The sequence below is a fragment of the Nerophis ophidion genome, linkage group LG07, assembly GCF_033978795.1.
Source record: "Nerophis ophidion isolate RoL-2023_Sa linkage group LG07, RoL_Noph_v1.0, whole genome shotgun sequence".
In the NCBI taxonomy this organism is placed as follows: Eukaryota; Metazoa; Chordata; class Actinopteri; order Syngnathiformes; family Syngnathidae; genus Nerophis; species Nerophis ophidion.
The window spans coordinates 14,515,565-14,537,860 of record NC_084617.1 but is presented as its reverse complement, the minus strand read 5'-3'; the positions used below and the strand labels follow the sequence as shown (position 1 = coordinate 14,537,860).

Below are 22,296 nucleotides of genomic sequence, written 5' to 3'. Positions count from 1 at the left end.
TCCTCAAAAACAGCAGGGGATTTTGGCATAAAGAGGATCTTTGACTAGTTTTTTTAGGAGTAGATCCTCAAACGGAAGGGGGCTTTTGGCATTTAGAAAGTCTTAAACTATTTTTAGGAGTAGATCCTCAAACAGCACAGCCCTTGGCATTGACTCTTTTTTTTAAAATGTGGATCCTCAAAAACAGCAGAGGGTTTTTGGCACATAGAGAATCTTTGACTAGTTTTCTGGGAGTAGATCCTCAAACAGAAGGGGGCTTTTCGCATTTAGAAAGTCTTAAACTATTTTTAGGAGTAGATCCTCAAACAGCACAGCCCTTGGCATTGACTTTTTTTTAATTTTTAAATGTGGATCCTCAAAAACAGCAGAGGGCTTTTGCCATATAGAGGATCTTTGACTATTCTTTAGGCGTAGATCCTCAAACGGAAGGGGGCTTTTGGCATTTAGAAAGCCTTAAACTATTTTTAGGAGTAGATCCTCAAACAGCACAGCCCCTGGCATTGACTTTTTTTTATTTTTAAATGTGGATCCTCAAACGGCAGAGGGCTCTTGGCATTTAGAGGATCTTTGACTAGTTTTTTAGGAGTAGATCCTCAAACGGAAGGGGGTTTTTGGCATTTCGAAAGTCTTAAACTATTTTTTTGATTAGATCCTCAAACATCACAGCCCTTGGCATTGACTTTTTTATTTTTAAATGTGGATCCTCAAACAGCAGAGGGTTTTTGGCATATAGAGGATCTTTGACTAGTTTTTTAGGAGTACATTTTCAAACAGCAGGGGGCTTTTGGCATTTAGAAAGTCTTAAACTATTTTTAGAAGTACATCCTCAAACATCACAGCCCTTGGCATTGACTTTTTTTTATTTTTAAATGTGGATCCTCAAAAACAGCAGAGGACTTTTGGCATATAGAGGATCTTTGACTAGTTTTTTTAGGAGTAGATCCTCAAACGGAAGGGGGCTTTTGGCATTTAGAGAGTCTTAAACTATTTTTGGGATTAGATCCTCAAACAGCACAGCCCTTGGCATTTACTTTTTTTTATTTTTAAATGTGGATCCTCAAAAACAGCAGAGGAGTTTTGGCATACAGAGGATCTTTGACTAGTTTTTTAGGAGTAGATCCTCAAACGGAAGGGGGTGTTTGGCATTTAGAGAGTCTTAAACTATTTTTGGGTTTAGATCCTCAAACAGCACAGCCCTTGGCATTTACTTTTTTTTATTTTTAAATGTGGATCCTCAAAAACAGCAGAGGACTTTTGGCATACAGAGGATCTTTGACTAGTTTTTTAGGAGTAGATCCTCAAACGGAAGGGGGCTTTTGGCATTTAAAGAGTCTTAAACTATTTTTGGGATTAGATCCTCAAACATCACAGCCCTTGGCATTGACTTTTTTTATTTTTAAATGTGGATCCTCAAACGGCACAGGGCTCCTGGCATACAGAGGATCTTTGACTAGTTTTTTAGGAGTATATCCTCAAACGGAAGGGGGCCTTTGGCATTTAGAGAGTCTTAAACTATTTTTGGGATTAGATCCTCAAACAGCACAGCCGTTGGCATTGACTTTTTTATTTTTAAATGTGGATCCTCGAACAGCAGAGGGCTCTTGGCATACAAAGGATCTTTGACTAGTTTATTTTTTTTTTAGGAGTAAATTGTTAAAAACAACATTGTTCCTGTCATATAGAGGATCTTTAACTAGTTTTTTTTGGGAGTATCCCCTCAAAAACAGCAGAGGGTTCTTGGTATATAAATGATCTTTGACTAGTTTTTTCAGAGTAGCCCCTCAAAAACAACAGAGGGCTCTTGGTATTCATTGATTTTTTTACTAGTTTTTTAGGAGTAGATTCTCAAACAGCACAGCTCTTGGCATTGACTTTTTTTTTATTCTTAAATGTGGATCCTCAAACGGCAGAGGGCTCTTGGCATATACAGTATTTTTGACTAATTTTTTTAGGAGTAGTCCCTCAAAAACAGCAGAAGGCTCTTGGCATATAGAGGATGTTTGACTGGGTTTTTTAGGAGTAGCCCCTCAAAAGCAGCAGAAGGCTCTTGGCATATAGAGGATCATTGACTAGTTTTTCAGGAGTAGCCCCTCAAAAACCACAGAGAGCTATTAACATATAGAGGATCTTTAACAATTGTTTTAGGATTAGCCCCTCAAAAGCAGCAGAGGGCTCCTGACAAATAGGGGATCTTTGACTAGTTTTTTAGGAGTAGTCCCTCAAAAACAGCAGCAAGAACTTTGCATATGGAGGATCTTTGACTAGTTTTTTAGGAGTACACCCTTAAAAACAGCAGAGGGCTCTTGGTATATATTGGATCTTTGACTATGATATAGGAGTAGCCCCTTAAAAATAGCAGGGGGCTCTTGGCATATAGAGGAGCTTGGACTGTTTTTTCTGGAGTAGCCCCTCAAAAACAGCAGAGGGCTCTTGGCATATAGAGGATCTTTGACCAGTTTTTAGGAGTAGTCCTTCAAAAACAGCAGAGGGCTCTTGGCATATAGAGGATCTTTGACTAGTTTTTAGGAGTAGTCCTTCAAAAACAGCAGAGGGCTCTTGGCATATAGAGGATCGTTGACTAATTTTTCAGGAGTAGCCGCTCGAAAACAACAGGGGGCTTTTGGCATTTAGAGAGTCTTAAACAAGTTTTTGGAAGTATATCCTAAAAAACAGCAGAGAGCTCTTGGCATTGAACTTTTTTCATTTTTAAATGTGGATCCTCAAAAACAGCAGAGGGCTCCTGTCATATAAATATTATTTGACTAGTTGTTTTAGGAGTAGTCCCTCAGAAACTGCAGGGGGATCTTGGCATATATAGGATCTTTAACTATTTTTTAGGAGTATATCCTCGAAAAGAGCAGGGGGCTTTTGGCATTTAGAATCTTGAACTAGTTTTTAGGAGTAGATCCTCAAAAAGAGAGCTCTTGGCATTGAGTTTTTTATTTTTAAATGTGGATCCTCAAAAACAGCAGAGCGCTCCTGTCATATAAAGGCTCTTTAACTAGTTGTTTTAGGAGTGGATCCTCAAAAACAGCAGAGAGCTCCTGTCATATAAACGCGCTTTGGCTAGTTGTTTTAGGAGTAAATCCTTAAACAGTGTTCGTGTCATATAGAGGATCTTTGACTAGTTTTCATGAGTAGCTCCTTAAAAACGTCAGTGTTCCTGTCATGTAGAGGATCTTTGACTAGGAGTAGATCCTCAAAAACAGCAGAGAGTTCCTGTCATATAAAGGCACTTTGACTAGTTGTTTTAGGAGTAAATCCTTAAACAGTGTTCGAGTCATTTAGAGGATCTTTGACTAGTTTTTAGGAGTAGCTCCTTAAAAACGGCAGTGTTCCTGTCCTGTAGAGGATCTTTGACTAGGAGTAGATCCTCAAAAACAGCAGAGAGCTCCTGTCATATAAAGGCACTTTGACTAGTTGTTTTAGGAGTAAATCCTTAAACAGTGTTTGATTCATATAGAGGCTCTTTGACTAGTTGTTTTAGGAGTAAATCCTTAAACAGTGTTTGATTCATATAGAGGCTCTTTGACTAGTTTTTAGGAGTATACCCTCGAAAAGAGCAGGGGGCTTTTGGCATTTAGAGTCTTGAACTAGTTTTTAGGAGTAGATCCTCAAACAGAGAGCTCTTGGCATTGACTTTTTTATTTTTAAATGTGAATCCTCAAAAACAGTAGAGCGTTCCTGTCATATAAAGGCTCTTTGGCTAGTTGTTTTAGGAGTAGATCCTCAAAACCCGCAGAGAGCTCCTGTCATATAAACGCGCTTTGACTAGTTGTTTTAGGAGTAAATCCTTGAACAGTGTTCGTGTCATATAGAGGATCTTTGACTAGTTTTTAGGAGTAGCTCCTTAAAAACGGCAGTGTTCCTGACCTGTAGAGGATCTTTGGCTAGCATTATTTTCAAAAAACAGCAGTGCACTTCTGTCATTTAGATGATCTTAGCGTTTTGGCAGTTGGGCCCTAAAAAAACTGTAAAGATTGTTTTATTTCAGACATATAGCATAAAAAAAGATAGATGTTTAAAAAAATAAATAAAAAAATAACAACTCCAGTTTGACAAATACTGACGTCATTCCCGGTAATCACATTCCTGTCTTTCTTTTCGTCATAGAAAGCATGTGGGGATTTAATCGGCGCAGCTTTGGAAAATAAAACAAAATATATGAGACTAATCTTGTGCACATAATGTATCTCTTGAATTCCGGTTCCACATTAAAGGCAGCGCGTTCTTATTAGTGAGACCGTTAAATAAAGTGATTCAGGTGCTTTATGGCTCCCTTGATTTTAGTTCATGTTTGTTACAAGCTGAATGATTGCTTTTTGCGATGAGCTCATTAACAATGCATCTCAGCCGAAGGGTCACACTGCACTCTTGTGGACACATATAGAACTACACTTGCAATTTACTACATTTAATATTATTAAAGCGTTTTGTGTATTTTACATAAAAACATTACAGTAACTCTGCTAAAACTTGTTTAGAGACGTCTATAAAAAGACATTAAATAAAAAAAATCGAGACGATAAAGCCGTCACCACATTATGCTGTTATGTTTTATGCTCCAACCATCCAGCAGGGGGCAATAGTGTTTTCACAATGGAGCTAAACAATGTGCTGAATTGTTTTTGTTTGTTTTTGTTTTTAATAATAAAAAAACAATATATTTTTAATAAAAACATATTTACAATAAATAATAAATAAATACAAAATATATAAATATATATATTTTAAATGAATAAATAAAATAAAAAATAATCTGCGGATTTGTTTGGTTTTTTTGTTTTTTAAATGATTAAAAACAATATTTTTTAAAAACAACATATTTACTATAAATAATAAACAAATACAATATATGTATATATTTTTAAATCAATAAATATAATATATATTTTTTTAAATTCATAGATACAATAAAAATAATAAAAACAATCTGCTGAATTTTTTTTTAAATGATAAAAAAATCATTTTTAAATAAAAAAATATTTCCAATAAATAATAAATAAATACAAAATATATATATATTTTCAAATTAATAAATAAAATAAAAATAATTTTAAAAATCTTCTGATTTTTTTTCTTTTTTAAATGATAAAAAAACTATTTTTGAATAAAACATATCAATCAATCAATCAATGTTTACTTATATAGCCCTAAATCACTAGTGTCTCAAAGGGCTGCACAAACCACTACGACATCCTCTCTACAATAAATAATAAATAGATACTATATATGTATGTTTTTTAAATGAATAAATAAAATAAAAATAATAAAAACAATCTGTTGAATTTTTTTGTTTGTTTTAAATGATAAAAACAAAACATTTTAAATAAATAAATATTACAATAAATAATAGATAAATATATACATATATATATATTTTAAATGAATGAATAAAATAAAAATAATTAAAACAAATCTGTTGAATTGTTTTTGTTTGTTTTTTAAATGATAGAAAAACAATATTTTTAAAAAATTACAATAAATGATAAATAAATACAATATGTACACACATATATATATATACATTTTAATGAATAAATAAAATAAAAATAATAAAACTATCTGTTTAATTGTTTGTTTTGTTTGTTTTTTAATGATAAAAAACAATATTTTTTCAATAAAAAATATTTACAATAAATACAAAATAGAAAAAAAAATATAGACATTTTTCAAATTAATAAATAAATCTACTTAGGAATAGATTGTCCTCCATGTGGCCCTCCATCTAAAATAAGTTTGACACCCCTGTTCTAGAGCCTACCATGTTTACCTTTTGTAAAGGCATGTGATTAAAATACAAGAAAAGACCAACCTCATGCTTTTTATTGATTTTCAATCAGTTTATCTTGTCAAGGCAGAAAAAGTCAACTTAGATACAATTTAGAGTAGTCCGCGTGCAGCTTGCAGCGCAGTATAGATTGGCGAGCCGTTGAAAATGAGTCAACACAAAGCCATGGTTGTCTAAATATCTGGCAGACCAAGTGAGCAACAGGATAACTGCCTTGCCTGTTGTCTGCTAGCAAGCACGAGTCTTGCAGAGACTGGTGAGCCGCGGTTCATTGAGGGGAAACATGAACGCTGCCACCAGCCTGATTAATGAAGAAAAACCCAATCAACCAGAGAGTTTGTCCAGACTCCCTGCAGGCTGCGTGTCTGTTTTTTTTTTTTTTTTTTGAAAGGCCCAATTACAGCAAAGTGTAACAGTAACCTACTTAGATCCAAGATGTCTCCACTCATACTGCACCTCTTTTTCTTCTTTTTTTGCTCCAGTCCTTCCAGTCCTGGCTGCCGCATAACGTCTTAGCAAGAACCAGATGTCTGCAAAGTCACATTTTTCACCGGAAGGAATTATCGATTGTCACTTTGCTGACTTTGAGTCAAGAAGAGCTGAGTGGCCCTTTTACAGCAGGGTGTCTCAGAAAGTGGGTATGGCAAAAAAAAAAAAAAAAAGCTTAATACAGCAATGCGGTGTCCAGCATCAAACGTAACCCACATCTGCAGAGACAATAAGGCTCAGTTTAGTTAGAGCAGGCGTCGGCAACCCAAATGTTGAAAGAGCCATTTGGACTATTTGTCCGAATAAGGCCCCGCCTATTAGATTCAAGATGAGTCGTGATAAAAAATAAAAAAAATTTGCATCCCAAAAAAAAAAAACATTTGTCAAAAAATTTTTTTATTTTTAATCAAAAGTAGATTTGCAACTTAAAAAAAAGATTCACAACCAAAAAAAAGTATTTGTAACCACAAAAAAAAAAATCTTAACCTAAAAAACTATTTGTAACCAGAACACATTTTGTAGGAACATTATTAAAAATTATGACAGAAATTAAGATTTCTAAATAAAAACGACTTTCAAACAAAAAAATATTTGTAACCGAAGAAAAAAATATCTATAACCACAACAACAAAAAAATCTTAACCTAAAAAACTATTTGTAACAAAAACACAATTTGTAATAAAAAAAAGAAAATTACGAAAGAAAATAAAATACTGACTAACTAAAAACGACTTTCGAACAAAAAAAATATGTAACCAAAAAAAAAATCTATTTGTAACCACAAAAAATAAATCTTAACCTAAAAAACGATTTTTAACCAAAACATAATGTGTAATAAAAAAAAACAAATTACAACAGAAAATAAAATATTGACTGACTAAAAACGACTTTAGAACAAAAAAAATATTTGTAACTGAATAAAAAAATATTTGTAACCACACAAAAATATTCTTAACCTTAAAAACTATTTGTAACCAAAACACATTTTGTAATAATAATAAAAAAAACTACGACAGAAATTTCTAAATAAAAATGACTTTCAAACAAAAAAATATTTGTAACCTAATAAAAAACAATTTGTAACCACGGGAAAAAAATCTTGACCTAAAAAACTATTTCTAACCAGAACACAATGTGTAATAAAAAAAAAAAAAATACAAATTACGACAGAAATAAAGATTTGTAAATAAAAACAACTTTCAAACAAAAAATATTTGTAACCGAAGAAAAAACTATTTGTAACTACACAAAAAAATCTTAACCTAAAAAACTATTTGTAACCAAAACACAATTTGTTAAAAAAAAAAAGAAAAAAAAAAATTACAACAGAAAATAAAATACCAGCTAACTAAAAACGACTTTCAAACCAAAAAAATATGTAACCAAATAAAAAACTATTTGTAACCACAAAAAAAAAAATCTTTACCTAAAAAACTATTTGGAACCAAAACACATTTTGTAATAAAAAAAAAAAAAAAACAACAGAAAGAAGGATTTCTAAATAAAAACAACTTTCAAACAAAAAATATTTGTAACCGAAAAAAAAAACTATTTGTAACCACAGACAAAAAAATCTTAACCTAAAAAACAATTTGTAACCAAAACACAATTTGTTATAAAAAAAATTACAACAGAAATAAAGATTTCTAAATAAAAACGACTTCCGAACAAAACAAAAAAACTGTAACCAAATAAAAAACTATTTGTAAACACACCCAAAAAAATCTTAACTTAAAAAACTATTTGTGACCAAAACACAATTTTTAATAAAAAATCAAAAAAAATTACAAAAGAAAAGAAAATACTGACTAACTAAAAACGACTTTCGAACAAAAAAAATATTTGTAACCGAATAAAAAACTATTTGTAACCACAAAAAAATGCTTTTACCTAAAAAAGTATTTGTACCAAAACACAATTTGTAATAATAAAAAAAAAAAATTATGACAGAAATAAAGATTTCTAAATAAAAACGACTTTCCAAACAAAAAACATTTGTGACCGAAGAAAAACTATTTGTAACCACACAAAAAAATCTTAACCTAAAAAAATATTTGTAACCACAACACATTTTTTAATAAAAAAATACAAATAAAAATTACGACAGAAATAAAGATTTGTAAATAAAAACGACTTTCAAACAAAAAATATTTGTAACCGAAGAAAAAACTATTTGTAACTACACAAAAAAATCTTAACCTAAAAAACTATTTGTAACCAAAACACAATTTGTTAAAAAAAATAATAAAAAAATAAAATTACAACAGAAAATAAAATACTGACTAACTAAAAACGACTCTCAAACAAAACATTTTTTTTTACCGAATAAAAAACTATTTGTAACCACAAAAAAAATTCTTAACCTTAAAAACTATTTGTAACCAAAACACATTTTGTAATAAAAAAAAATTAAAAAATAACACAGAAATAAAGATTTCTAAAAAAAAACGACTCTCAAACAAACAAATATTTGTAACCACGAAAAAAAATCTTAACCTAAAAAACTATTTGTAAACAAAACACAATTTGTAATAAAAAAAAAATTACAACAGAAAATAAAATACTGGCTAACTAAAAATGATTTTCGAACAAAAAAAAACAATTGTAACCGAATAAAAAACTATTTGTAACCACAAAAAAAAAAAAAAATCTTAACTAAAACTATTTGGAACCAAAAAACGATGTGTAAAAAACATAAAACAATTTTTTTAAACAAAATATAAAATACTAACTAACAAAAAAAGCTTTTAAACCAAAAAAACAACAATCCAACAAAAAAAATTTGAAAACCAAAAAAACCACCCTAGAAAAGATTTTTTAAACAATAAGATTTGTAATAATTAAAAATTTGCAGCCAAACAAAAGATTTGCCAGCAAAAAAATATTTGTAGTTAAACAATTTAAAAAAATAAAATAAAATACAGTTTGTAACCCCAATTTTTGTACGTATGTTTTATTACAATCTTTTTTTTCAATATCACATTTTTTTTTTGTTTCGAAATCTTTAATTTGATTAAAAAAAAAATTGTTTATAAAGACATCATAAAAACACCAAGCCAAATAAATGTGCTTTTGCGAGTAGTAATCAATAAATTGTACAAAAACAAATATAATGATGATAACGATTAGAATGAAACTCAATGCAACAAAGTAAAAGTAGAGCGTTTCTTCTTCACAAATGTACTCGAGTAAAACTAAAAAGTCCATCCATCCATTCATTTTATACCGTTTGTCCCTCTGAATCATTCTATAAATACATCCTAAAACCGACAACGTTACCCATTAGTTTTACACGTTTTGCGAGCTGAATATTAACCAAGTATTGGCAATATTTGAATCATAAGTGCTATTTTTAGCCGTGCCGTGATCACAGGGACGTAGCTTGCTTGTTTTACACATTTTTACAACGTCGCAAATCATTAGTAAAACGGCGGCTTCTCACAGGATGAGATAACTCCTGGAAATGAGGGTCTTAGAATAGCCAAAGGTATAGATGTGTGTGTCCAAGCTAAAGGAAACATCTTCTTCTAATGGATTTATTCCAATCTTTGCAAGCTGGGTAACGTTTGCTGTGGTCTGGAACAACATGGCACACATACGACATGCAGCCTATATTACATACTGGTAATGTGTCATGAGACATGCAATATTTAAATCAAATACACACAGGACAGTAAAGGAAATTAACCACAGCTACAAACGAGGCATAATGATGCAATATGTACATACAGCTAGCCTAAATAGCATGTTAGCATCGATTAGCTAGCGACCAAATATGCCTGATTAGCACTCCAGCAAATCAATAACATCGACAAAGCTCACCTTTGTGCATTCACACACAGTATAAAACATTTGGTGGACAAAGTGAGACAAAGAATGACATTGCACATGTAAACAAACTACGATGAGTTCAAGGATCGCTAAAATTAGTAGGACAAAACGGTGCTTGCCAAATACTCTGAGTGAAGCATGTATAAAAAACAGTGGGATTTCTAACAATTAGGAAGGTTTGTATCATGTTTGTTCTCCCCCAGGAAATATATTAAAACAAAAAAAAAAAAGTTTTTTTTAATCTTTTTTACACATCTTCGAAAAAGATCCAGGGAGCCTCTAGTGCGGGGCTAAAGATTTAGAGCCGTGGGTTAGAAATACTCATTTAAAAGTTTGCGGATGTTGGTTGCATCATACTGGGAACTGTTCCTAATATTTTGGTGACATGCTACTTGGCAAACATAAATATATAACGTATTGCAGGATGCCTGATATTGATATCAACCGACTAAATTGACCGTACTGGCATACAAATGAGATATCGGATCACATATTTGATAATTGCCTGGATCTTGCCTCAAATGATAACGCGTGGTATGTCCGGTCATGTGACCTTCACCTGCTCCAACGAGCAACAGGTTTGCCAGCTCAGTAAATCCACATTACGACATTGTTTCCAAGTGTCTCCTTCTGGTTGGAAATATCGGTATCGGAAATGAAGTGTCGTACAATATTGGTAAGGAAGACACTATTTTTTTTTTTTTTTTTTACATAAATCCGACCCTGCAGGATTTTGCGATGTTACGATCATGCCAGGCAACGAAAATGGAACTAGTCCTCGCAACTTTGTTGAATGCAGGCAACTTCCATGCGGGACTTGTGGGGCTCGAACTTTGGTAGATATTTTGAACATTTTGGGGACTTTTGTCAAATTGTTATCACTTTTCTTACCCACTTTCCGTGGGACTTGCTAGGGGCGTTTTGTACATTTTGGGCATCCCGGCCGGCGGCGGGACTTGTGGGACTCGAACCTGGGTAGGTATTTTGAACATTATGGGGACTTTTGCCGACTTCTCCAACTATTCTCCCCCACTTCCAGATTGACTTCGCTGGGTGCGTTTTGGACATTTTGGGCATCCCGGCCGTTGGCGGGACTTGTGGGACTCGAACCTGGGTAGGTATTTTGAACATTTTGGGGACTTTTGCAGACTTTTCCAACTATTCTCTCCCACTTCCGATGATACTTTGCTGGGTGCATTTTGGACATTTTGGGCACCCTGGGACTTGCGCGGCCGGTGGCGAGACTTGTGGGACTCGAACGTTGGTAGGTATTTTGAACATTTTGGGGATTTTTGCCGACCTTTCCAACTTTTCTCCCCCACTTCCCATGGTACTTTGCTGGGTGCGTTTTGGACCTTTTGGGCATACTGGGACTTGCGCGGCCGGCAGATGGACTTATGGGACTGGAACCTGGGTGGGTATTTTGAACATTTTGGGGACTTTTGCCAACTTTACCAACTATTCTCCCCCACTTCCTGATTAACTTCGCTAGGTCGGTTTTGGACATTTTGGCCATCCCGGCCGTTGGTGGGACTTGCGCGGCCAGCGGCGGGACTTGTGGGACTCGAACTTGGGTAGGTATTTAGAAAATTTTGGGGACTTTTGCCGACTTTTCTCACTTTTGTCCCCCACTTCCTGTGGGACTTTGCTGGGTGCGTTTTGGGTATCCCAAGACTTGCGCGGCCGGCGGCGGGACTTGTGGGACTCGAACCTGGGTAGGTATTTTGAACATTTTGGGGACTTTTGCCAACTTTTCCAACCATTCTCCCCCACTTCCGATGATACTTTGCTGGGTGCATTTTGGACATTTTGGGCACCCTGGGACTTGCGCGGCCGGCGGCTGGATTTATGGGACTCGAACCTGGTTAGGTATTTTGAACATTTTGGGGACTTTTGCCGACTTCTCCAACTATTGTCCCCCACTTCCCAATTGACTTCGCTGGGTGCGTTTTGGACATTTTGGGCATCCCGGCCGTTGGCGGGACCTGTGGGACTGGAACCTGGATAGGTATTTTGAACATTTTGGGGATTTTTGCCGACTTTTCCTACTTTTCTCCCCCAATTCCCATGGTACTTTGCTGGGTGCGTTTTGGACATTTCGGGCATCCTGGGACTTGCGCGGCCGGCGGCGGGACTTGTGGGACTCGAACCTGGGTAGGTATTTTGAACATTTTGGAGACTTTAGCCGACTTTTCCAACTATTCTCCCCCACTTCCGATGGTACTTTGCTGGGTGCGTTTTGGACATTTTGGGCACCCTGGGACTTGCGCGGCCGGCGTCTGGATTTATGGGACTGGAACCTGGGTAGGTATTTTGAACATTTGGGGGACTTTTGCCGAATTTTCTAACTTTTCTCCCCCACTTCCCATGGTACTTTGCTGGGTGCGTTTTGGACATTTTGGGCATCCTGGGACTTGCGCGGCCGGCGGCGAGACTTGTGGGACTCGAACGTTGGTAGGTATTTTGAACAGTTTGGGGATTTTTGCCGACCTTTCCAACTTTTCTCCCCCACTTCGCATGGTACTTTGCTGGGGGCGTTTTGGACATTTTGGGCGGCCGACGGCGGGACTTGCAGGACTTGAACCTGGGTAGTTATTTTGAACATTTTAGGGACTTTTGCAGACTTTTCCAACTTTTCTCCCCCATTTCCCTGTGGATTGTCTTCCTTGATCCTTGACCCTCGCCCGCACACGGACCTTGTCACTCCTCTCCTGCCCTGGAACACCTGCCTGCCCCACGGACTGCCTCGTACATTCGCTTTCGACACTTGGTAACACACACTTCAGCTAACTACACACACAGCCTCATACACACACACACACACACACACACACTTGGGTTTTGGCACTCCATTTCCTTAGTTTAGTTTATTAGTTAGTATTGTGTATATATATATATATATATATATATATATATATATATATATATATATATATATATATATATATATTTCTTGATTGGATTATCCAGAGAATAGTGCTCGATACCGTGGTAGAGCGCAATATGTAGGTGTGGGAAAAAAAAAATCACAAGACTACTTCATCTCTACAGATCTGTTTCATGAGGGGTTCCCTCAATCATCAGGAGATTTTAATGGAAGCATTCACATACAATGGTTTATATAGAGCACAGAGTGGGTGGGTACAAGCAGGCGTAGGGTGTGGTGATTGGCTCATGTGTTACCTAGGAGGTGTTTCCTTCTGTGGCGGCATGTTGAAATGATTTCACCCTAAGAAAAATATTCAACAAGAACAACATTAAATTGAGCTACAGCTGTATGAACAACATGCAACAAATCATTTCAAACCACAACAAAGCAATTGCAAAAGGACTGCCTACCCCCAGACTAAACGACTCTGAAACCAATAATGACTGTAACTGTCGCAAGAAACCTGATTGCCCTCTCAACGGAAGGTGCTTACAGACATCAGTCGTTTACCAAGCAAAGGTAATATGCAAGGACATTAACACATCCGACACGTACGTAGGATTAACCGAAGGAGCGTTCAAAACAAGATGGAATAATCACAACGCCTCCTTTAGAAACCAGACTTTGCAGAATTCTACAGAACTCAGCAAACACATTTGGAACCTCAAAGACAATAATGTTGAATATTCAATAACATGGCAAATTCTTGCATCCAGCACACCTTACAACAGTGGTAATAAAAGATGCAACCTATGTTTAAAAGAGAAACTGTTTATTATATATCATCCAGAGCTATCATCCCTCAACAAGCGCAGTGAAATCATTTCAACATGCCGCCACAGAAGGAAACACCTCCTAGGTAACACATGAGCCAATCACCACACCCTACGCCTGCTTGTACCCACCCACTCTGTGCTCTATATAAACCATTGTATGTGAATGCTTCCATTAAAATCTCCTGATGATTGAGGGAACCCCTCATGAAACAGATCTGTAGAGATGAAGTAGTCTTGTGATTTTTTTTTCCCACACCTACATATATATATATATATATATATATATATATATATATATATATATATATATATATATATATATATATATATATATATATATATATATATATATATATATACATATATATATATATATGTATATGTATATATGTTTATATATATACATATATATATATATGTATGTATATATATATATTAGTATGTTTATATATATATATGTATGTATATATATGTGTATGTATGTATATATATATGTATATGTATATATATATATATATATATATATATATATATATATATATATATAGGGTTTCACGGTTGCAGAGGGGTTAGTGCGTCTGCCTCACAGTACGAAATACGAGGTTCCTGCAGTCTTGGGTTCAAATCCAGGTTCTCCCCGTGAATGCGTGGGTTCTCTCCGGGTACTCCGGCTTCCTCCCACCTCCAAAGAGATGCACCTGGGGATAGGTTGATTGGCAACACTAAATTGGCCCTAATGTGTGAATGTGAGTGTGAATGTTGTCTATCTGTGTTGGCCCTGCGATAAGGTAGCGACTTGTCCAGGGCGTACCCCGCCTTCCGTCCGATTGTAGCTGAGATAGGCGCCAGCACCCCCCGCGACCCCAAAAGGGAATAAGCGGTAGTAAATGGATGGAAGGGATATATATATATATATATATATATATATATATATATATATATATATATATAATAAATTAATGAACATTACTTCCCCCTGGTGTCTGGGCCGTCAACTCCCTACTGTAAACCATAACAAAATCGCAACAAAAACAAAAATTCAAACTAAAATAAATATTTTTGACCAAAAAACAACTTTCCAACAAAAAAAATATTTGTAACCGTATATAAGATTCATAACCAAAAAATAAATTGGGAAAACCAAAGAAACCATTCGCAACCACACACAAACATTTTTTTAAACAATAAGACTTGTAATAATTAAAGGTTTGGAACCAAAAATAAGATTTGCCAACGCAAAAATAGTTGTGGCTAAAAAGAAATGTATACATTTTTTAACAAAATCAGTGCAGAGCATTTTTGGTTGAAAAAAAAAGATAAAGAAATAAAGTACAGCACTATGTCATCAGTTTCTGATGTATTTAATTGTATAACAGTGCAAAATATTGCTCATTTGTAGTGGTCTTTCTTGAACTATTTGGAAAAAAGATATAAAAAGAACTAAAAACTTGTTGAAAAATAAACAAGCGATTCAATTATAAATAAAGATTTCTACACATACTGCGATGAGGTGGCGACTTGTCCAGGGTGTACACCGCCTTCCGCCCGATTGTAGCTGAGATAGGCACCAGCGCCCCCCGCCACCCCAAATGGAATAAGCGGTAGAAAATGGATGGATGGATAGCTGTAAATGATCGAGGGCCAGTTCTTGGTTTCTTATGTGGATTTATTATTAGGCAGTCTCATTAACGTCCTCCCAGCGCGGCAACAACACACAACAACAGCAGTCAAGTTTTCGTCTACCGTAAAGCAGTTCTTCTGCCGTAAACAGCAATGTTGTGACACTCTTAAACAGGACAATACTGCCATCTACTGTGCATGCATATGTGACAATAAATCTACGTTTTTTAGAGCAGTGGTTCTCAACCTTTTTTCAGAGATGTACCCCCTGTGAACATGTTTTTAATTCAAGTACCCCCTAATCAGAGCAAAGCATTTTTGGTTGAAAAAAAAAAGATAAAGAAATAAAATACAGGACTATGTCATCAGTTTCTGATTTATTAAATTGTATAACAGTGCAAAATATTGCTCATATGTAGTGGTCTTTCTTGAGCTATTTGGAAAAAAAGGTATAAAATTAACTAAAAACTTGTTGAAAAATAAACAAGCGATTCAATTATAAATAAAGATTTCTACACATACTGCGATGAAGTAGCGACTTGTCCAGGGTGTACACCGCCTTCCGCCCGATTGTAGCCAAGATAGGCACCAGTGCCTCCCGACACCCCAAAGGGAATAAGCGGTAAAAAATGGATGGATAGATAGCTGTAAATATACTCCTCCCCTCTTAACCATAGCCCCAACAACACCCCGCCCCCAACCACGCCTCTCGCCCAACCCCACGCCCCCCCAACTCCCGAAATCGGAGGTCTCTAGGTTGGCAAGTATGATCAGAGAGTTAATTATTCCCTGCTTTTTTTCCACACATTGTCTGGCTTTCTTATTTGCTTCCACCCAACAGTTACGACGGCTACTAATTTGATTCCTGAGCTAAGCTTTGCCTTTTTGTTTGCCTGTTAACATGCTAAGCTTTTCTTGTTAGCTATTCCGTTAGCTTCCCGTGCTATCGGCACGCTGTTGCTCATTTGTTTCTATCCCGCATGATTTATGGCCTATAAATAATTTCCTTACCTGCACTTTGCCTCCGGAGGTCCGTCTGCATCCTGGGAGAACAATCCCCGCAGTAAAACGCCGTGACAACTATGACTATATATGGCAATTCTTGTAAGAAAAAAACAATACTCATAGCTTGCTTTTGGGTATATTTTAATGGAATAAAAATAATTTGGATTAGTGGTTGGGAAGGAGTAGAACAAACGAGCAGTAACATTTATAATTTTTAACCATCTATTGGGTCAAGGAGTGCTAAATTGCGCAACCCTATAGTTGGGTTTGGAATAACCCAACATTGTGGTAAGCATAACTCAACTTTTGGGTTAAATAATTCGACCCAATAGTTTGGTTGGGAATAACCCAACAATAAAGGCCTACTGAAATGAGATTTTCTTATTTAAACGGGGATAGCAGGTCCATTCTATGTGTCATACTTGATCATTACGCAATATTGCCATATTTTTGCTGAAAAAATTTAGTAGAGAACATCGACGATAAAGTTCACAACTTTTGGTCGCTAATAAAAAAAGCCTTGCATGTACCGGAAGTAGCAGACGATGTGAGCGTGATGTCACGGGTTGTGGAGCTCCTCACATCCTCACATTGTTTACAATCATGGCCACCAGCAGCGAGAGCGATTCGGACCGAGAAAGCGCCGATTTCTCCATTAATTTGAGCGAGGATGAAAGATTCGTGGATGAGGAAAGTGAGAGTGAAGGACTACAAGAAAAAAAAAGACGAGGGCAGTGGGAGCGATTCAGATGTTATTAGACCCATTTACTAGGATAATTCTGGAAAATCCCTTATCTGCTTATTGTGTTACTAGTGTTTTAGTGAGATTATATGGTCGTACCTGATAGTCGGAGGGGTGTGGCCACGGGTGTGGTGACCGTCAGTGTCTCTGAGGGAAGCCACGTGTCTCGACGTGGCGAAGCAAAGGCAGCCGTTGGGGCCAGGCTGAGATTTTTTTTTCTTTCCCCCTCCTCCACGGTGGAAGCATCCCACGTTCGGGGGCGGCCGGTTGGAGGAGGCAAGAGTTTTTTATACACTTTGATTTCTATTTTACTGTTTTAATTTATTTTACCCTTTAAAATTGTTTTTAATCATATTTATTTTTATATTGGTTTTTATATTGGTTTTATATTTATTTATTTTTTGTTTTTATTCAGTCATTTGTGGAGCATAATATATATATATTTTTTAATATTGTTTTTAACATGGCTGTGCAGCACTTTGGAAACATTCTTGTTGTTTAAATGTACTATATAAATTAAGTGGATTGGATTGGATTGAAGAGAGTCCGCAGCTAACCTCTTTGACAGGTGCACGAGGAACAACGCAAGCTCTTTGCTCATGTCTACGGTAAGAGCCGACTTATTACCACACTTTTCTCACCGAAACCTGCCGGTTGACATGTGGTAGGGAACCATCTTCACTTGACCGCTCTGTTCCATAGTAAAGCTTCACCGTCATCTTTTGGAATGTAAACAAGGAAACAACGAAACACCGGCTGTGTTTGTGTTGCTAAAGGCTTACCTACATCTTTCTTCTTTGACGTCTCCATTATTAATAGAACAAATTGCAAAAGATTCAGCAACACAGATGCCCAGAATACTGTGTAATTATGCGATTAAAGCAGACGACTTATAGCTGGGATCGGGGCTTGAACAAATCCGTGATGTCACGCACACGCGTCATCATACCGCAATGTTTTCAACAGGATACTTCGCGCGAAATTTAAAATTGCAATTTAGTAAACTAAAAAGGCCGTATTGGCATGTGTTGCCATGTTAATATTTCATCATTGATATATAAACTATCAGTAGGCCTTTAAATTAATTCAACCCAATAGTTGGGTTATGACTCAACCAACATTGAGTTAGCGTAACTTAACTTTTGGGTTAAATAATTCGACCCAAAAGTTTGGTTGGGAATAACCAAACATTAAGTTCTCATAACTCAACTTTTTGGTTAAATAATATCCAAAAAACATTATGTTCTTTACAAGTGTATGTAAACTTTTGACCACATACATGGGGACTGTGGATAATAGGCAAATGTGCAACACATGCCAATACGGCCTTTTTAGTGTACTAAATTACAAGTTTACATTTCGCGCAAAGTATCCTGTTGAAAACGTCGGTATGATGACGTGTGCGCCTGACGTCACAGATTGTAGCGGACGTTTTGATCCAGCACCGATCACAGCTATAAGTCGTCTGCTTTAATCACATAATTACACAGTATTCTGGACATCTATGTTGCTGAATCTTTTGCAATTTGTTCAATTAATAATGGAGACGTCAAAGAAGAAAGATGTAGGTGGGGAGCGGTGTATTTCGGCTGCCTTTAGCAACACAAACACAGCCGGTGTTTCCTTGTTTACATTCCCGAAGGTGAAGCTTTACTATGGAACAGAGCGGTCAAGCGAACATGGTTCCCTACCACATGTCAGCCGGCAGGCTTCGGTGAGAAAATGGTGGTATTAAGTCGGCTCTTACCGTAGTTATGAGAGGAGAGCTTGTGTCGTGCCACCTGCACCTGCGGACTCTCTTGCCTCCTCCAACTGCCCCCCGACCGATCGTTGGATGCTTACACCGTGGAGGAGGGGGAAGAAAAAAATCTCAGCCCGGCTGCCTTGCCTCGTCGAGAAACGTGGCTTCCATCGAAGACACTGGCGGTCACCACACCCGTGACCACACCCCTCTGACTTTCAGGGACGACCATATAATCTCACTAAAACACTAGTAACACAATAAGCAGATATAAAGGGCGGCGTGGCGCAGTGGTAGAGTGGCCGTGCGCAACCCGAGGGTCCCTGGTTTAGATATAAGGGACGGCGTGGCGCAGTGGGAGAGTGGTCATGCGCAACCCGAGGGTCCCTGGTTCAGATATAAGGGACAGCGTGGCGCAGTGGGAAAAGTGGTCATGCGCAACCCGAGGGTCCCTGGTTCAGATATAAGGGACGGCGTGGCGCAGTGGTAGAGTGGCCGTGCGCAACCCGAGGGTCCCTGGTTCAATCCCCACCTAGTACCATCCTCGTCACGTCCGTTGTGTCCTGAGAAAGACACTTCACCCTTGCTCCTGATGGGTGCTGGTTAGCGCCTTGCATGGCAGCTCCCTCCATCAGTGCGTGAATGTGTGTGTGAATGGGTAAATGTGGAAGTAGTGTCAAAGCGCTTTGAGTACCTTGAAGGTAGAAAAGCGCTATACAAGTACAACCCATTTATTTACGGGCGGCATAGCTCGGTTGGTAGAGTGGCCGTGCCAGCAACTTGAATAGCAGGTTCGATTCCCGCTTCCGCCATCCTAGTCACTGCCGTTGTGTCCTTGGGCAAGGCACTTTACCCACCTGCTCCCAGTCCCACCCACACTGGTTTGAATGTAACTTAGATATTGGGTTTCAGTATGTAAAGCGCTTTGAGTCACTGGAGAAAAGCGCTACATAAAATATAATTCACATTTATTTATTTTATAAGGGTTTTTCTAGAATTATCCTCGTAAATGTGTGTAGTAATATCTGAATCGCTCCCACTGCCCTCGTCTTTTTTTCTTCTAGTCCTTCACTCTCACTTTCCTCATCCACTAATCTTTCATCCTCGCTCAAATTAATGGGGAAATTGTCGCTTTCTCGGTCCGAATCGCTCTAGCTGCTGGTGGCCATGATTGTAAACAATGTGCGGATGTAAGGAGCTCCACAACCCGTGACGTCACGCGCACATCGTCTGCTACTTCCCGGTACAGGCAAGGCTATTTTATTAGCGACCAAAAGTTGCGAACTTTATCGTCGATGTTCTCTACTAAATCATTTCAGCGAAAATATGGCAATATCGCGAAATGATCAAGTATGACACTTAGAATGGACCTGCTAACCCCGTTTAAATAAGTAGGCCTTTAAGTGAATGCAATTGGCCCAAAAATGTCACACTTGGGTCAATCAAAAGAGCAGCAATCCTTGCAATGGCAGAAATGTGCAATATGTGCATCTCGATAAAGGAGCTAAGTGGCATATTTGCAAACATGCGCTCGCTTACAATAGCGCACAGATTCCGTATTATTGGCAGAGCAGCCACCCAATCACGCAGCGAGGAGTCCGTGGATTTATTCCACATCTCTCCGCGTTTTGCAGCCAGCTCGAGTCTCGTCCCACTCACTCTCACTGTCACAGCCCGGCGTTGACAGCACACTACCCGCCACTCAGCACACTTTGTCGGGGTTTAAGCGCTTGCAAGAACAAGTCCTGTTTTTTGTTGTTGTTGCAAAATCACTCTTTAAGCCAAAGAAAAAAAAAAAATCTTTTTTTTTTTGTGTAGAAAAGTCACCCTTTTAGTATTTTTGCAAACATGTCTGGAGAAGACGCACCTGCCCAGCAGCAGAACGCCGTGGACCAGAAACAGGACTCCAAGCCCACAGAGGAGCCCAAGACCGAGCCGGAGCCAGCGCCCGCCGGCGAGGCGGCAGCAACAGCGGCGGCGGAGACCACGGAGAAGGTCCCGGAGGAAGATGCGTTCACGTACCGCGCTCTGGTGCTCACCGGCTACGGCGGCTACGACAAAGTCAAGCTGCAAGTGAAGAAGGGCAAGCCCGCCCTCAAGGCCGGGGAGATCCAGGTTCGAGTGAAGGTCTGCGGGCTCAACTTCGCCGACCTGATGGCCCGCCAGGGGCTCTACGACCGGCTGCCGTCCCCGCCGGTCAGCCCCGGCATGGAGTGCTCCGGAGTGGTGGAGGCTGTCGGTGAGGAGGTGACGGACAGAAAAGTAAGTAGGAGCGCATTCATTGCACACCTGTTGGCATTTTAAAGAGTTTATTAAAAAATAAAAAATAAATATATATATAATGCTGCTGGAGAAAGACATGGGCGTGTCAGGCTGCTCGGTGCACCACTTTCATGCATTGCTATTTCTCAAAAAAAAAAAAAAAATTAAAAAAATCACACATTATAGTCCTCAAATGGAAAATTATTGCTATTTATTTTATAATACATATATTATATTTTTTTGGGGAAAAAAAGCGTCTAATCCACTCCACCATCTTTTTTTTTTTTTTTTGCGTTATGGCGCAACCCCCCCCCCCACAAAAAAAAAAAAAAGTTGATCAAATCTTTCATTTAAATAATTTTGTTTCGCTTATTGTTAGGCATTACTGACGTGCGTCAAGGCTAGAAAGAGCTGCGGGGTAAAACCGGAAGTGGGCATGAGCACCCGCTCGAAATTGTGTCAACGGTGTCAAACTAAAATGGGAGGTGTATGGGAGGGGGGGGGGGGTCGAAGATTATAGCATGTGGTTTAAAGACATGTCGTTTCATCCCAGCATGGCGTCGAATGAGCTCGCAGAATCCAAGTTGGGGTTTTATTTTGTAGGCTTTATGGCGGAAACGGTACATGTCAAGATGGCTGACTTGACACCGGCGCCTTTTGTTGCCAGGAGAGTTAGAAGGAGGGGCAGTAAAAAGATGGGCGAGGTGCAGGCAGAATTTCGCCCTTGCTTTGTGCATTTATACCTCACTTAAAACGAACAAAATAACATGTTTTTATTTCCACAACCCCCAATTGTGGCTATTAATATAGCAAAGTTGTCATTCCAATTCCCGTTTAATTCCCGCGGTCAAGAAAGTGTGGGTGGTGACATGACAAAAAAAAAAAAAAAAAAAAAAAAAAAATGGTTCCATTATTTTTGAGGGGATTTTTTTTTTCTAGTAATGAACAATGCGGTGGAGAACAGAACAGGGTGTGGCTCACCCACTTGACCGCATCCATCATACATAATGAGCCACAATAATGCACAGTGGACGTCATGATTGACAGTAAGTTAACCATCCATCCATCTTTTCATAATTGTATCTTTATTGCTATTTGCTGGTCACGCCC

The 22,296-nt window shown here is 37.6% G+C and overlaps 1 protein-coding gene across 1 annotated transcript in view; it reads left to right on the top strand.

The window, feature by feature from the left end:
- Window positions 1–20,555: 20,555 nt before the first annotated feature.
- Window positions 20,556–22,296, top strand: part of LOC133555926 (synaptic vesicle membrane protein VAT-1 homolog) — a 130,326-nt gene continuing 128,585 nt past the window's right edge. The window contains exon 1 of the mRNA XM_061905398.1: window positions 20,556–21,186. Coding sequence (XP_061761382.1) covers window positions 20,773–21,186 — 414 coding nt within the window. The 5' untranslated portion in view covers window positions 20,556–20,772. The remainder of the gene's footprint in view (window positions 21,187–22,296) is intronic.